The 16,309-nt window shown below is 40.5% G+C and overlaps 1 protein-coding gene across 1 annotated transcript in view; it reads right to left on the bottom strand.

Moving 5' to 3' along the window:
- MALRD1 (MAM and LDL receptor class A domain containing 1) overlaps window positions 1-16,309 on the bottom strand; it is a 491,201-nt gene that overhangs the window by 232,222 nt on the left and 242,670 nt on the right. Inside the window, exons 20-22 of the mRNA XM_077268326.1 lie at window positions 15,924-16,100; window positions 12,820-12,979; window positions 3,642-3,798 (exon numbers count right to left, since the gene is read on the bottom strand). Of these exons, the coding sequence (XP_077124441.1) occupies window positions 3,642-3,798; window positions 12,820-12,979; window positions 15,924-16,100 (494 nt within the window). The remainder of the gene's footprint in view (window positions 1-3,641; window positions 3,799-12,819; window positions 12,980-15,923; window positions 16,101-16,309) is intronic.

The following is a 16,309-nucleotide window of genomic DNA, read 5'->3' as shown; positions in this document are numbered from 1 at the left end:
TGAGCCATACTGTCACTGCAGCTATTCTGCCAGACAGCATCCAAATGATCCCGGTCATTACATACGAGCCGGTAGACCTGTACCTAAAGACTACCCTGGGGAGGATAGCTGTTGCGTAAATTAAGCATCAATCTATGGTAATTAACCACTCAGGGTGTGTTGAGAGAGATAGGAGTCCATCCAGGGAGGAACAAGATGAGGGCCACATGGGGGTCCTAAAGGTTGCACTGATCGATAAAAAAAAACATAGTGATCGGTGATCTGCTCTGTACACGTGCTCAGGCTGGAGCTCTGCGCTCCCGTCTCGTATCATGAACATTTCTCTGCAATTTTTTTGAAAGATCATTGGGGGTGTCTCTGGATCTGGACACCCACTGATCTATTTGCAACTAAAAAGGGCACCCATATATAATATATGGTATCATAGGTTGACTTACTCTTTATAGCTATCCATTAGTAAATGTGGGGTCTACTTGATGGGTTGTGACTAAGGTGGCGTTGTAGGCAATCTGTGCCCCTTACATGTTCCTGAGATGTAACACCTCCTTCACTAATTATAATCAACAGCAATACAGAAAATTGGAAATAGATCATAATTCTCCCTTATGACTTTACTATAATCACCATTTAATTAATTTGGTCCATCTTTGGCTGTCTATGAACCAGAACGTCAAATCTATGCCATCAACGTCGTAATTTATGCCAATTTCTATTGTACAATAATAGCATATTTATTGCACAACAAATCCTGTAAATTTTCTGCATTGGCAAGAGCAACAAAAAAAAAATTAAAATAAGTCAAAACCTTTTACGCAAAAGAGGGAGTGCAGAAAGACGTGCAACCTTTTTTTGGCAACAATTTTATGTACAAGTATAAAAGGGATAGTCCCACTAAAGGATTGCTTCACTGCTCATTTCGATAACTAAGCCAGCCATGTATTTTTTCCAGATCCATTGCATTATTAACAAAGGAACTGTCTTGGTCTTGTACATTTTTTACTTGTATAAAAAAAAATGGACACACGGATGCCACACAGATTAAAAATTGTCCATTTTTTTCTGAATGTAAAATGGACGATATTTTTTTTTAAAGTCCATCTGATCCCAGTCTAACGCAATGGCCACACATTGAAACATTAAAAAAACGAGTGTGTGAAAGGTTCCATTAAACTCTATGGGTCAGTTTTAAAACTTAAACAGTTCACAGATTGAGAAAAAAACTGAAGTGTGAATGAAGCATAAATGCTTATGAGAAATAAATGAAATCATAAGCGCACTGCAACCATCAATACAGAAGAACGTTTTCCGTGAACTTCTCTCAGCCTCATGTTACGGTTGTAATTGCCACCACCTTGCTCTAATGTAACATATGTGCGGTAGCATTTACGGCATAATTAGTGTTTTTTTTCCCTTTAATCATTAGGTTGTTCCGCTCTTGTTATGTATTGATTGCTTTCCAGTTTTTTGTGTTTCTAGATGATACCTGGCATACTTTATTAAAGATTGAGCTCAATACTCCAGTTGTCTTTCCATCAGATACAGCTGCGGTAGCATGGCGGGGACCTGGCTCCTTGTTAAATGTTCACCTACTGTTAGCTGCCAAACGGGCTCACTACAAAAACACTGCAGGGAATGAACCGCGCAGCCTTTTTATCCCACACAATATTCATTTTGGACCAAAAGCGATAGGTAGTACGTGCCCTTTCTCATGTTAACAGCTTGACAAACTGAGCCAAAGTAGTAGACAGGGATTATACCATAAATCTAGACAAGCAGCAATATCCATGCCCGGAGTTGCAGCTGCCAGCCACAGACAACTAAATTTAATACCGTACATGGTGCAGTGATTACTATGGCATCTTGCAGCATTGGGGTCCTAAAGTCAATCTAAGCGCTCATTCAGATGTCGGAAACTTTCTTGTATGAGAAAATCTGTCCAATATATTATTATTATTTATTTTAAAGCACCATTTGATTCCATGATGCTGTACGTGTGAAAAAGGGTTACATACAAGATAGAAAGGTAAGTTACAATGAACAAACTAACAAGGACAGACCAGTACAGAGGGGAGAGGGCTCGGCCCTAGCGGACTCACAGTCTACAAGATAATGGGGAAACAGACAGTAGGTCGGGGGGTTTTGAGGTGGCAGTGGGGTCATTACAGGCTGTAAGCTTTCTTGAAGAGATCGGTTTTCAAGTTCTGTCTGAAAGTTCCGAGTGTGGTGGATAATAAGACACGTTGGGTCACAGAATTCCAGAGGATGGGGGATATGTGGGAGAAGTGTTGGAAGCGATTGGGTGAGGAATCGCTGAGGAGGGAAGAAGGTCTTGGGAAGAACGGAGATTATGTGTGAGAAGATATCAGATTAGTTTGGAGACATATGAAAGATACAGACTATACCAGGCTTTGTAGGTCAATATATAAGAGTAATAAATGGACAGTACTCGGATGGCATCTAAGGGCTGTATAATTTTTTTGCTGACACACAGAAGAGCATTGCTGATTTTGATCTGACGCTCAGATCATAATTGGACGTGTCTCCATAATTTTGCAAAGACCACTTGTATGAGTGAAATCCATGAAAAACAACGCGTAGGAGAAAAATTGAGGCCTAAAGCTAAATTCCCATGGTGCAAAAACACAGAGAATTTTCTGCTGCATTTCAGCTTGCGGAAAGCTCACTGCATTTTACAGTGCCCGCAAGGTGCACGTGATTTCAAGAAATCTCATGCGCAAGATACAAAATATATCGGCACTGTAACCTTGATAGGAGCTGTGGGTTTGAGATCCGCAGAATGTAAATATATGCTGTGACATACAGTAGATATGAGTTTCACCCTACTTTGCAAAGGATGAAATTTGCAGCTTCCCAGCACCTTTTTTTTGCAATAATACTCACTGCGGTAAATATCATTGGGGAATCACTGTACGGACCTATCTGCCAGAAGTCCACATTAAATATACATGAGACCATCATCATGGGGTTTGTATGTTCTCCTTGTGTTGATGTAGATTTCCTCCGTGTACTCCAGTTTCCTTACATACTCCAAAACATACTAATAGATAGGGAAATGACATTTTTCTATCTACTGGCTAACACGGTACCAAGATATATATCTTTCCTGTATCTTAATAGATAGGGACAAACCTTCCCATTGGCCAGTGCCTATGAGTGGCCCCTGGAAGAAAGGACACCTTCTGAAGGGATAATATGCATATAATAAAACTAAGTACGTTTTTTTATGTCAAATGAGTTTTACCAAGATCCCACAAGATGGGTGATAACTTATTAAATGCCTCATGCATTCCGAGCACTGGGCCCCACTAATCAAAACAAGGCTCTCCTCAAAACAAAAAGGCGGTCTAGCAGGTGCTCCATTCAAAGCCATTGAATTTGCTAAAAATCGATGGGGATCCGAAAGTACAAATTTAAGGAGTACTGAATAATTCCACATAAAAAAATGAATAAGGTAGCATTTGTGCTGAAATCATCCCCGTCTCTTTGTTCCATTGACAAGTGTTTGCTTCCATTGCTTACAATGGAGACGTGCAATATGGAAACAATGATTCCTTATCTTAAGGTGTTCTATTAAATATCCATATGCACGAGTCCTTATTTTTTTCCATTATTTTACCTACCTGCAGTGATCCCACAGTTGCTCCATTCATGTAAGTCCAGAATGTCAGCTTGCACTTGGGTCCAGTATGGGATATGACAGGAGTCATGATATGAGCAGTATGACCAAATTCTCCATTAGAGCTGTCCGCATATAAATACCAGCCTTCTTCTGTGGACCTATGAAGTCAATGTTGTATGGTCATTTATGGTACCATTATATATTACTGTAGGTATTTCTATGGTTATGGTCTTCTGACTATAATGGACGGTCATGTATTTTTAGCATTTTTTGTTTTGTGAAGACAAAATACGTTCTCTGGTGAGCAGAGGAATATGTTCCATCAATTATTAAAATATGGCTCCAGAACTTGAGAGAAGTGGCCAGTATAGACACCCAATCAATCATTTAGGTGTGTACTTACCTACAGTTTGTCCCCAATAAAAACATCAATCATCTGCCTTATTCCAGACAAAAGTGGAAGTTTTACATTTTGACCCTTAGACCACCATGCTACAGTATATTTGTAGATATAATTTACATAAAAATTCAGTAATTTTATGAATAAATACAATTTTTTAACTTATTCAAATTAGTTAGTTCTGCATGCTAATTAGACCATCTATTACCATGACTGGTCGAGGCGCATCACTTGGTTGCGGCATTTGTGAGACAATAGAGATGAAGGCCAGTGGCATTACTTGAAAGTACTAAACCCAATACGGAGACTGTAACCGGGCCCCGTTCTACAGTATCATGTGCCATTTATAATAATGGTACCTCATTCCAGCAGGAAGTCCCTGCGAATGGCTGCAGCTCGTACACCTCCGCCTCTGCAGTAATGACTCTCTGCTTCCTTCCATCGACTACTTCAGGCTGTTGCGGATAGTAACTATGTCAGGCCTGACGGCCTTTTCAAAATGGAAGCTGCCATGGATTCTTTGGCTTCTCTCTTAGGTATTATTTGTTTGGCTATTTTCCATCTTGCTATTTGATTCTGTTTTTGTCTCTGATGCTGGCCCTGCTTTCCATCTTGGCCACGTTCTTAGAATACTCCAGTCTCATCCAAATTTTGGATTTGTTTCATGTTCCACCTTGCCTCATTATGACCGTTTCTCAGCTGATGAACACTTGCTATGTTCATGTCTTTACTATGTTTTTTCCGGTTATTAAGTTTGATACTGCAAATTTAACCTACAAGTTTACATATCTTTTTTTAAGTTAAGGGTGAATAACCAAGTGATTCTTTAGATTTAACGCCTTGATCTAGCCAGCTTAGGCGATTCAACTCTCTATTAAAAAAAAGAAACACTTCTTTACTGTTAATTAAACAACAGTTCTGATTTTGTGGGGACAATTCCTTAAACTAGATTGCAAGACAGTGGGTATAGCAAATTTACACTGAAACTAAAAGTTTGGGGGCATCTTTGGAGTTCTTGGTGGCTGGCCTTAAGACTTTTTCCCCATCTCAACATATGTTCAGCTACTTATTGGAAAGCAACCTAACTTTTTCTAATTCTCCTTAAATCCAGCACCCCTTGGTCTCCATCACTGCCCAGGCTCTGGTGTTTGGTTGCAACTGGAGACATCAAATCATCCGTGCTGCAACCAATGACTAAGTTCATCTGCTCTACTGATGTAGATGGCACCAGGCGCTGAGCTCTGTGATTGACAGTCACTGTCAATGTGATGTCATTAACAGAAAGCACGGCAGTGGCAGAGACACTGTTTTGGATCCAGAGAACATAAATAGAACATTAGATGATTGTGGGATGAACAATGCTTCGGCCGATCATTCGGCCAGCAGTCATCTTAGCTGGTTCTCTCATACAAATGAGCACTTGTTCGGCTCAGAGCTCCTATGTGCTGTATAAGAAAGCTGCTGACAGACATCTCAGCTGGCAGCTTACCTCTGGGAGAGCAAAGTGATTAACAGTCCAAAATCAGACATGTGAGACATCTTCCCCGGCACCCAGATACAAACTAGAGTGTTGGTTCAATAGGTCAATATCATCAAATTCTGCCGACATTAGTCTATTTTGTATGGTGGGCTTTAGTTTGTTTTTTTACAGGTAGCATTTGGCCAAAAGTATCTTGAAAGTGGACAATGTCTACAAATGTCCCAAATCTGAAGTTCTGAATTAAAGTTTATTTTGTATGTGGCAGAAGGTCCCAAGGCTTCAACTCTGTGTTTAAATTCTACCCCTAAGAAAAGATGGATGTACATAGTGATCCTTTTTATCTAATATAGATGGAATTTAATGCGACCTTCCTCGTCTGACATTTTGGCCTGACTGCACCTTGCTAGGACCTGGTATTATAACATTCCTTTATACCTATCAGTAAGTTTAAGTTTTGAAAATAATCCCATTGTCTCTTTAAGGCCACCATACACACTAAGCTTGTGTTAGCTAAACGCACCAATATCGACAAGCTCTGCCGACAGTCCAATGTGTATGGAGTCCCCAACAGAAGGCGTCTGGTGAGATAAGGATCCAGCTTTTTTGTTATTGGACTATCTATACTTTTGGTCTCTGTGAGATTGGCCAATGCAAGATATGTCTAGCAACGGTTCGCAAAGAGTACACAGGAGCACTCGACCGAGCAAGCACTCATATGTATCAAAGAACTGGGCAAGATAGCTGTTGGCCAAATCATCGGCCAAATCATCGTTTGGATGACAGTCATTTATTGTGCATTGAACCCCCAAGTGTAGAGACCCAGAAGACAACAAGGCTGATTGACATAAATTGAGATCTTGGGGTAGAAGAGGGTTTCAGCCTTCTGTACTTACAAGGTCTCCAGATCTCCATTCCTTACGACCTGCACTGACAGATATGGATAATAACACAATCTCTTTTCATAGTCTTCAATATACAAGTCAGACAATTGTTATCTGCTGTTATCTAAGGGGACTTTAGGCAAGTTTCTGCAGCTGGCAAGAAATCATTGAGACTTACATCGTGACATTGTGTCTTCAATGCGGACATTACTGGAAATTAACTACGCCATCTTTTGTATTCTCAGTCTCTTTCTTATTGGCTGAATTAATTAAAGACATGTCAACATCGAAGCACATGGCAGATTACCCCAACATACTAGATGTTCATTACTCATTAGGATAATGGGAAAGTAAATTACTTTGAGGCATGTACAGTTCTGACACTTTACTGACTGCAGCGATTAATTACTGAGCTCGCTACAACATGAACACATACAGTATTAAAAGGATGGCATGAAGATTATGGAATCTTTACCAAAATGTTAGGCATTGTTGACTAGAAGAGGTATTTAAAGTTTTGGTTATCTATACGTTACACCAGAGGCTCCAGGATCCTACACAATAAGGCTATGCTCACACTAAGCTTTTTTCAGTTAAAAAAAACAAAAGTTTTCAAGTATAAACCATTTAACCAAATGTTTTTGGTGAATTTTTGGAGGAGTTTTGCTTTCTTGAAGCAGTTTCTAAGAGTTTTGGAAGAGTTTTTTCCTGAAGATTATTTTTTTGCACCCTTTTGCTTAGACAGTACCTCATTTGGAGAGGTTTTTTTCAAGATCTGCATCAAGAGGTATGTGCACAATGCGTCGTTTAGTCTCCGGCATACCCACAGTTTTTGAAGCATAAGTCGCTTCAGTAAAACTCTGGTGGTGTTTTCTAGAGTCCTCTTCTTTGTTGTCGTATTTTTCATTCTTGCAGCAGAAAAAAAAAATGGACCAGTTACTTTTATTAGCCGCTTGGTGGTTTTCAAATCCTGAAGTGGCTGAAAGAAGTTACAATAGACGAAACATGGGTACAAGTGGTTTCGACATTGCTGTGCATTTTTTTAATATTCATTGAGTGCTTTTTCAGGCGGGTATCAAGTGGAATCCACCACATAAAGACGCGATGTGCACGTACCCAAATAAGGGACGAACTTTCATACTTTCCTCAAGGAGTTTTTCTAAAACTCTTTTCTTAAGAAAAAAAGCAACTCATATGGAAAGCAAAGTGGATCTGCCATAAAAATGAATTGGAAAAGATTTGCAAGAGAATTTTGAGGAGGATTTGGGATATTTTCCACTCCAAAATCTCCTGATAAAAAAAAGATGAAAAAAACATACATGGCTTTCTGACGACTTTTTAGGAGCAGATTTGCTTCAAAATCATCCTCAATGACTTCTTCAAAAACTCTGTATGATTTCAACCATGTATGTTTGGCTCAATGTTCAACCATTCTTTAAAACCCACCATGGACTCAGCCATCCAGGTCGAATAGGCCGGCCCCCAGCGGGTTCTGCCCACCTGCTACCAATGACTCACAGGTGTCACACAGCAAGAGACCCATCACTCAAGGTGAGCTGGTGGGGAGAAGACACCGGGAACCAGCCTGTCCGACTAGTCACCAGTGCAGCTCAGTTCCTGGCGACTTTTAAAGGAAAATAGAAAAAATTGGAGTCTGGCTCAACAAGACTGGACTTTCCTTTTCTTTTTATTTTCAAAAGAAAATATAGTGCATACAAAAGAAAAATGTACATGGTCAACATGACCCATTTTGACTGCACTCAGTAAGACTGCCTAGTGCAGTCAAGACGCGTAGACTGGGTCATGTCGACCATGTAGATTTTTCTTTTTTATGCACTATGTTTTCTTTTGAAAATAAAAAGAAAAGAAAATCCAGTCCTGTTGAGCCGGACTCCAATTTTTACTATTTTCCTTGATGTGAGGCCGGTGTCTGAGCCCCAGGTGGACGAGCATAGAGCAACTGGGTTGAGCTGGAATTAAGTTTTTATGACTTTTAAAGGTATCTTTCTCTCTGAAATGCTGCAATGTTGATCAGGTAGCATGGTTCCACTTTCAGGTTCCCTTTAACATGTCATTTATAGAATACTATGAAAGTTTTTAAAAAGTTTCCCACAACTTTTGTGTTATAAACCCCAAATAATGCGATAAAAAATTGTACCTTCAAGGTCAAAATACTTTTAGGAAATGATCATGGAATTTTAGGTTAATGACAATATCTTGCTAAATTGTGCGTGCTATAGTCCAGAAAATACAGTTTATTGTTACTTATGTATGTATATTTGCTTTTTAGTTATTAATTTTTTTGGCATTGCAATACTTAATTCCAGTAAATGGTAGCTAGAAGTTTTGTAAAGTTTTATTACCATTTCCTCCCCACTTATTAATCTGCCGGCCAAGCTGTTATTGCTACTTTTAGTAATTGCCTCCTAGTTCAAGAAACGAATTGTATTAAAGCCACAGATTATAAATTAGATTGATACAATCTGCCTACATCAGTGTTTTATTTGCATATTCCCTTTTGGAGCCAAGACCTGCAAATGAAAGGAACGAACGCTCTCACCAATATCTGAGACAGTAAGGTAAACAGCTATTTCCATCTGCCTGGCTGCAAGGCAAAAAAAAGCAATAAAGCAGAAATTGCAAATGATTCACTAAACAACCTAAAGTCAAATGGTACCTTACAATACAATTACCTGAAATAATATTCCCATTCGTTAATGTTGTTTTTAGGTAAACACAAAACGGGTGCAAATAGTTCTGGCTTTTATTAGAGGATATTTCAGGTTTTAATTATTTGTAAATGCACCATCTTGCATACAAAACTAGTTGCATTGCAGGGTTATTACTACTCCTTGGTCAAATAAAGTTTATTGGCTTGTCATAAAGAAATGTCAAGGTTCGATCCGTGGGGGTCTGTGTGCTGAGATCCCAACTGATTGCTAAACCCCAGGAAGAAGGGCTCAATAAAAAAGTCTATGTGCTCTGTCTACAACCTCGGAGGAAAACAGCCCTAGGCTGAGAACTTCCGCTCCTTCATCTTAGCAATCGGTGGGGGTTTCCGCACCCAGATCTCCACTGATGAAAACTTCCAAAACACGTCTCTACATGTCAAATGTTTTCTGAAATGACTGTTACCTGTTCAAGGGAATCTGACAGCAGGTTTTTGCTATGTAATCTGACAGCAGAATGATGTAGGGACTTAGAGCCTAAGGAGCATTTTATTTAAACACATCCAATTGCAGAAATTATTATTCCATCACTAGTGTTGTTGAGCATTCCGATACCGCAAGTATCGGGTATCGGCCGATATTTGCTGTATCGGAATTCCGATACCGAGATCCGATACTTTTGTGGTATCGGGAATCGGTATCGGGATCGATATTAATGTGTAAAATAAAGAATAAAAATAAAAAATATTGATATACTCACCCTCTGACGCGCCCTGGTTGTAACCGCCAGCTTCCGTTCATAAGAATGAGCGCTTGAAAGTCCTTAGATGACGTCGCGGCCTGTGATTGGTCGCGGAGCGGTCACGTGACCGCAACGTGACCAATCACAAGCCGTGACGTCATCTAAGGTCTTTGCACGTGGTTTGCACGTTAATGACAGATCCTGATGATTCTGAGATTGTTTTCTCGTGACATATTGTACTTCAAGATAGTGGTAAAATTTATTTGACAATGCCTGCGTTTATTTGTGAAAAAAATTAAAATTTGGCGAAAATTTAGAAAATTTTGCAATTTTCCAACTTTGAATTTTTATGCCCTTAAATCACAGAGATATGTCACACAAAATACTTAATAAGTAACATTTCCTGCATGTCTACTTTACATCAGTACAATTTTGGGAACAAAATTTTTTTTTGTTATGGAGTTATAAGGGTTAAAAGTTGACCAGCAATTTCTCATTTTTACAACACCATTTTTGTTTTAGGGACTACATCACATTTGAAGTCATTTTGAGGGGTCTATATGATAGAAAATACCCAACTGTGACACCATTCTAAAAATTGCACCCCTCAAGCTGATCAAAACCACATTCAAGACGTTTATTAACCCTTCAGGTGTTTCACAGGAATTTTTGAAATGTTTAAAAAAAAAGAACATTTAACTTTTTTTCACAAAAAATTTACTTCAGCTCCAATTTTTTTTATTTTACTAAGGGTAACAGGAGAAAATAGACCCCAGAAGTTGTTGTACAATTTGTTCTGAGTACGCTGATACCCCATATGTGGGGGTAAACCACTGTTTGGGCGCACCACAGAGCTCGGAAGGGAAGGAGCACTGTCTTACTTTTTCAACGCAGAATTGGCTGGAATTGAGATTGGACGCCATGTCGAATTTGGAGAGCCCCTGATGTGCCTGAACAGTGGAAACTGTGTTCACTGAAGGGGTTAACTAGTGGGACAGTTTTATAGGTCGGGTCATTGTAGACGCGGCGATACTAAATATGTGTACTTTTATTGTTTTTTTTTTATTTAGATAAAGAAATGTATTAATTGGAACAATATTTTTTTTTTCATTTAGGAATTTATTTTTTTACACATGTAAATATTTTTGTTTTTACTTTTTTACTGTGTCCCACTTTGCAAAGCACTGTGTCAGATCAGCGATCTTACAGGCAGTGCTCCAGGTTTGCCGGTGCCTGCTCTGAGCAGGCACTTGCAATCCACCTCCCAGTCGGACCCGGAAGGAGCCCCGCGGCCATTTTGGATCCGGGGCATGCAGGGAGGAGACGCTCGGTACAAGGTGAGCACATTGCCTTGTACCGAGGGTCTCAGAGAAGCACGCACTGAGCCCCCTCCCTGCACGATGCTTCCCTATGCCACCGGAATGCTGCGATTATGTTTGATCTCAGTGTTCCGGGGGTTAATATGCCGGGAGCGGTCCGTGACCGCTCCTGGCACATAGTGCCAGATGTCAGCTGTAATAATCAGCTGACACCCGGCGGCGATCGGCCGCGCTCCCCCCGTGAGCGCGGCCGATCATCTATGACGTACTATCCCGTCATTATTGTCATTTAACTCATTATTAAACTGGGTTGCATCATCGGCAGTGCCGTTCCTGATGAAAAACAAATCATCGATAAATCTCTTATATGGATTTATACTATTAGTGACTTTAGAGTGATAGATGTATCAACCCTCAAATATACCCATAAATATAGTGGCGTACTTAGGGGCCACCCATGTTCCCATTACCATACCCTTTACCTAGTGGTAAATTACATTTTGGAAATTACATTAGAAAGAACATTTTCTGAATCTGTTGTTGTTTTTCTTTTGTTCCTGTTCTTCGCCATTTCGCCACCTCTTCCCAGTATAATAAACTATTTTTAATAGCCAAGTGGGCATTACCTTCAGCTCTGATTCGAAGGTATCTCCTTGTGGAGAACACCCACTTGACCAACAAGACTAGACTAATATACATATAAATGGTGGCTATATCTCAGGAATGGAGAAGTGCATGAACATTATCATAAACCAAATTCAATTGGGATTAGTGGTAATATTGGCTCATCAAAAAAGGCGAATACCTCTAAAAATACTTTTAATTAATCAATATTTAAAGGGAACCTGTCACCCCATTTTTTCAGTATGAGATAAAAATAGCATTAAATAGGGCCTGAGCTGTGCTTTACAATAGTTTATTTTTTGTCCCCTGATTCCATACCTATGCTGCCGAAATACCTTACCAAAGTCGCCGTTTTCGCCTGTCAATCAGGCTGGTCTGGTCAAAAGGGCGTGGTGAAATGGCTTCTTCTCCCCCACCTCTTACTTATATTATCTGTCCGGCGTTGGCGTAGTGTTCTGCGCATGCCCAACAGCCGAATTCACTGCGCAGCTGAAGAAAAAGAGCGCGCTCTGCGCTATTCACCGCTTTATCGCTGGTGGCGGCCATCTTCCTGAGGCCGCGCGTGCGCAGATGGGAGTGCTCTGCTGCCCGGGGCTTCCGGAAAATGGCCGCGGGATGCCGCACTTGCGCAGATGGAGATCGCGGCGGCCATTTTCCTGAAGCCGAGTTCGCATCTCTGCTTCAGGAAAATGGCCGCCGCAAACTACAAAATGTGAAAAAACAAACGGAAAAATGAAAAAAACAGGTGCAGGAACAACAGAAAAACAATGGCAGGCTTAGGAGAACAGCCGGCATTTACGCCAGGTAAAAAAAAAGCTGGGAGGCAGAAGAGCGATGTGCTCCTGAAGATAGAAAATTATAACAATCCTTTAAAATAAAGTATAATCATTTAAGATCAAAACATTCAGGATCCTAGGGGTAATGAAAATGGCATCAAATTGCTAATTTTGGTGCTTGTAAAATTGTCTCACCTATACAAAGTGATAGCTAATGATATAAAAATTATCAGTAAGGAAGTAAGGAAGTCCGTGTAGAGAAATCCCAAAGTTAGCATATTTACTCACATGGTATGGTCCGTGAGAGGCCTGTGACTTTCTTCTCCTGGATGAATGGTAATTCCTTGACCCACAGTCCACTGAAAGTCAGTGTCCCGATGAATGGAAGTTGTCCGAGGCTGGAACCACTTACATAAAGTCTCGTTTTCGAAGTTACAGTACTCTGAAACTAAGAAATTATGAAGATCACAGTTAATGTTGTGGTTTCATACTAAGAGTGTGGAAAACAAATGTGTCTGATTCAGGGTTAACTACGGTTGTGGCCAAAAGTATTGACACCCCTGCAATTCTGTCAGATAATACTCAGTTTCTTCCTGAAAATGATTGCAAACACAAATTCTTTGGTATTATTATCTTCATTTAATTTGTCTTAAATGAAAAAACACAAAAAAAATTGTCCTAAAGCCAAATTGGATATAATTCCACACCAAACATAAAAAAGGGGGTGGACAAAAGTATTGGCACTGTTCGCAAAATCATGTGATGCTTCTCTAATTTGTGTAATTAACAGCACCTGTAACTTACCTGTGGCACCGAACAGGTGTTGGCAATAACTAAATCACAGTTGCAGCCAGCTGACATGGATTAAAGTTGACTCAACCTCTGTCCTGTGTCCTTGTGTGTACCACATTGAGCATGGAGAAAAGAAAGAAGACCAAAGAACTGTCTGAGGACTTTAGAAACCAATTTGTGAGGAAGCATGAGCAATCTCAAGGCTACAAGTCCATCTCCAAAGACCTGAATGCTCCTGTGTCTACCGTGCGCAGTGTCATCAAGAAGTTTAAAGCCCATGGCACGGTGGCTAACCTCCCTAGATGTGGACGGAAAAGAAAAATTGACAAGAGATTTCAATGCAAGACTGTGCGGATGTTGGATAAAGAACCTCGACTAACATCCAAACAAGTTCAAGCTGCCCTGCAGTCTGAGGGTACAACAACCTGGGGGTGTGAACCCCTACTATCCGTCGGCGTCTGAATGAAAAGGGACTGTATGCTAGGAGACCCAGGAAGACCCCACTTCTTACCCTGAGACATAAAAAAGCCAGACTGGAGTTTGCCAAAACTTACCTGAAAAAGCCTAAAACGATTTGGAAGAATGTTCTCTGGTCAGATGAGACAAAAGTAGAGCTTTTTGGGCAAAGGCATCAACATAGATTTTACAGGAGAAAGAAGAGGCATTCAAAGAAAAGAACACGGTCCCTACAGTCAAACATGGCGAAGGTTCCCTGATGTTTTGGGGTTGCTTTGCTGCCTCTGGCACTGGACTGCTTGACCGTGTGCATGGCATTATGAAGTCTGAAGACTACCAACAAATTTTGCAGCATAATGTAGGGCCCAGTGTGAGAAAGCTGGGTCTCCCTCAGAGGTCATGGGTCTTCCAGCAGGACAATGACCCAAAAGACACTTCAAAAAGCACTAGAAAATGGTTTGAGAGAAAGCACTGGAGACTTCTAAGGTGGCCAGCAATGAGTCCAGACCTGAATCCCATAGAACACCTGTGGAGAGATCTAAAAATGGCAGTTTGGAGAAGGCACCCTTCAAATATCAGGGACCTGGAGCAGTTTGCCAAAGAAGAATGGTCTAAAATTCCAGCAGAGCATTGTAAGAAACTCATTGATGGTTACCGGAAGCGGTTGGTCGCAGTTATTTTGGCTAAAGGTTGTGCAACCAAGTATTAGGCTGAGGGTGCCAATTCTCTTTTGTGTTTTTTTATTTAAGACAAATTAAATAAAGATAATAATACCAAAGAATTTGTTTTTGCAATCATTTTCAGGAAGAAACTGAGTATTATCTGACAGAATTGCAGGGGTGTCAATACTTTTGGCCACAACTGTATGTGGTAGTTAAATCATAACTAAACTTTTAGAACTTTTCTTATGCATTGGAGGTCCTCACACACCCTACTGGAGGTCATGGTAAATTAAATCCTTCATTTCTGATCACTCATACTAATGTGCAGAAATAATCATCTACTACATGAGTGTAGGCACAGTGATAGACATACTCATATACTTTTTTTGAGGCCCTACACTGGTGCATGAGTTAATCCCTCAGGGAAGACTCCCAGCGATCCAGAGAGCAGGACTCTGGAAGCCAAAAAATGAAGATTACAGAGACCTACTGTATCTTGAGTGGAGTTGCACATTGATTGTCAATGGGACTGCTGCAAGGAGCTGATGTAAGGGCCCATTAGTGGTGAAGTTTGCTTTGCGATCCCAAAGCACCTGGTTAGAGTACCCCTGACTTTATGTATGAGATGTTGGGGGTTGCTGACCACCCCTATACAGGCCATAAGTGGTTAGATGGTACAAGAACCTTGAAAACACGAGACAAATCAGTGAGACCAGAATCCATTGTAAAATGCTGAAAACTACTGGAATTTCTTAACTATAGCGGTACCAAGCGATAGAAGGTACAATGCTTCTTTCACACATCTTCTGTATCATACAGAGGCTTTCTTCTTATGCATAACACACACGGCATTTCAATCATAGGTGGAATACATGAGTGTCAGAATACTTCACAAGCTTCCTAGTTCTGTTCTAACTTTCTGTTTTCTTCACCAGAGTAGTACCTTCATGTCCCTTCCTAGTCAGAAAAGGAATTCCCAAATCCTCCAGGACCGGCTAATGCGGTGCCTTTTCTGTAGCCCACTCCTTCTAGCTGCCTTGGGGACTTATGCCTCAGCTCTGTTATGTTATGACTGTATCCACTACATGTGAAAGATATCTTCCTATTACTCTTCTGCAACCTCTGCACCCAGGCCAAAAAGAAATGTCAATTGCTGCTGGAACTTGCTCTAGAACTTGCTATCCATAAATCTTCGTTGCTAAACCCACTCTCTCACTTGTGGCCTTAACAGCAAGACTTCTTTCAGAAGATGCTCTAAAATCTTAAAAGCAAGACCATGTAACTTCTCACACTACGGGCTGGCTCCTAAAAATTAACCCTATCCACAGGCTAAATAAGTGCACGCCCCAAAATAGGTAAAACGCATAGTTAAAAGGTGAAAGTGTTACATTTAATTCACGCTTGACAGAAGATTTTAATTAGGGGTGCTGACAGTTGTTCCACTCCTTTACATTGAGCATTAGCTGTCACTCTATGACTTACCACAGTTGTCTTCATCGGAGCCATCTAGACAGTCTTCTCTGAAATCACACAGCTTTGTGATTGGTATACAATGCCCTGTTGACCTGCAGACATGTTCATCTAGTGAGCAGTTGTGGACAGGAAGAGTTGTCTTAGTAGTTGTTTCCAAGGGAATTGGTGCCCAAGTTGGCAAAGTACCTATAGACAGATACAGTCATAGCTTAGTTAGCTTATGGGACCACTAACTCACAAGACAAATTACTCCATTGTCATTTGCTCTGCACAATGATAGCCTTTGAGTGTTGTGGTGTGAGGTCAAAGAAGCACTTGTAGCAGGATGTCTGTCTCATAGCCTAATATCATACAAACACCTTCTGATGGTTTGTGTGAGATCTTTTGGAATACCT

This window comes from Ranitomeya variabilis, chromosome 6 (assembly GCF_051348905.1).
Source record: "Ranitomeya variabilis isolate aRanVar5 chromosome 6, aRanVar5.hap1, whole genome shotgun sequence".
NCBI lineage: Eukaryota > Metazoa > Chordata > Amphibia > Anura > Dendrobatidae > Ranitomeya > Ranitomeya variabilis.
The sequence above is the reverse complement of the archived record's forward strand: the minus strand, read 5'-3'. Positions and strand labels throughout refer to the sequence as shown.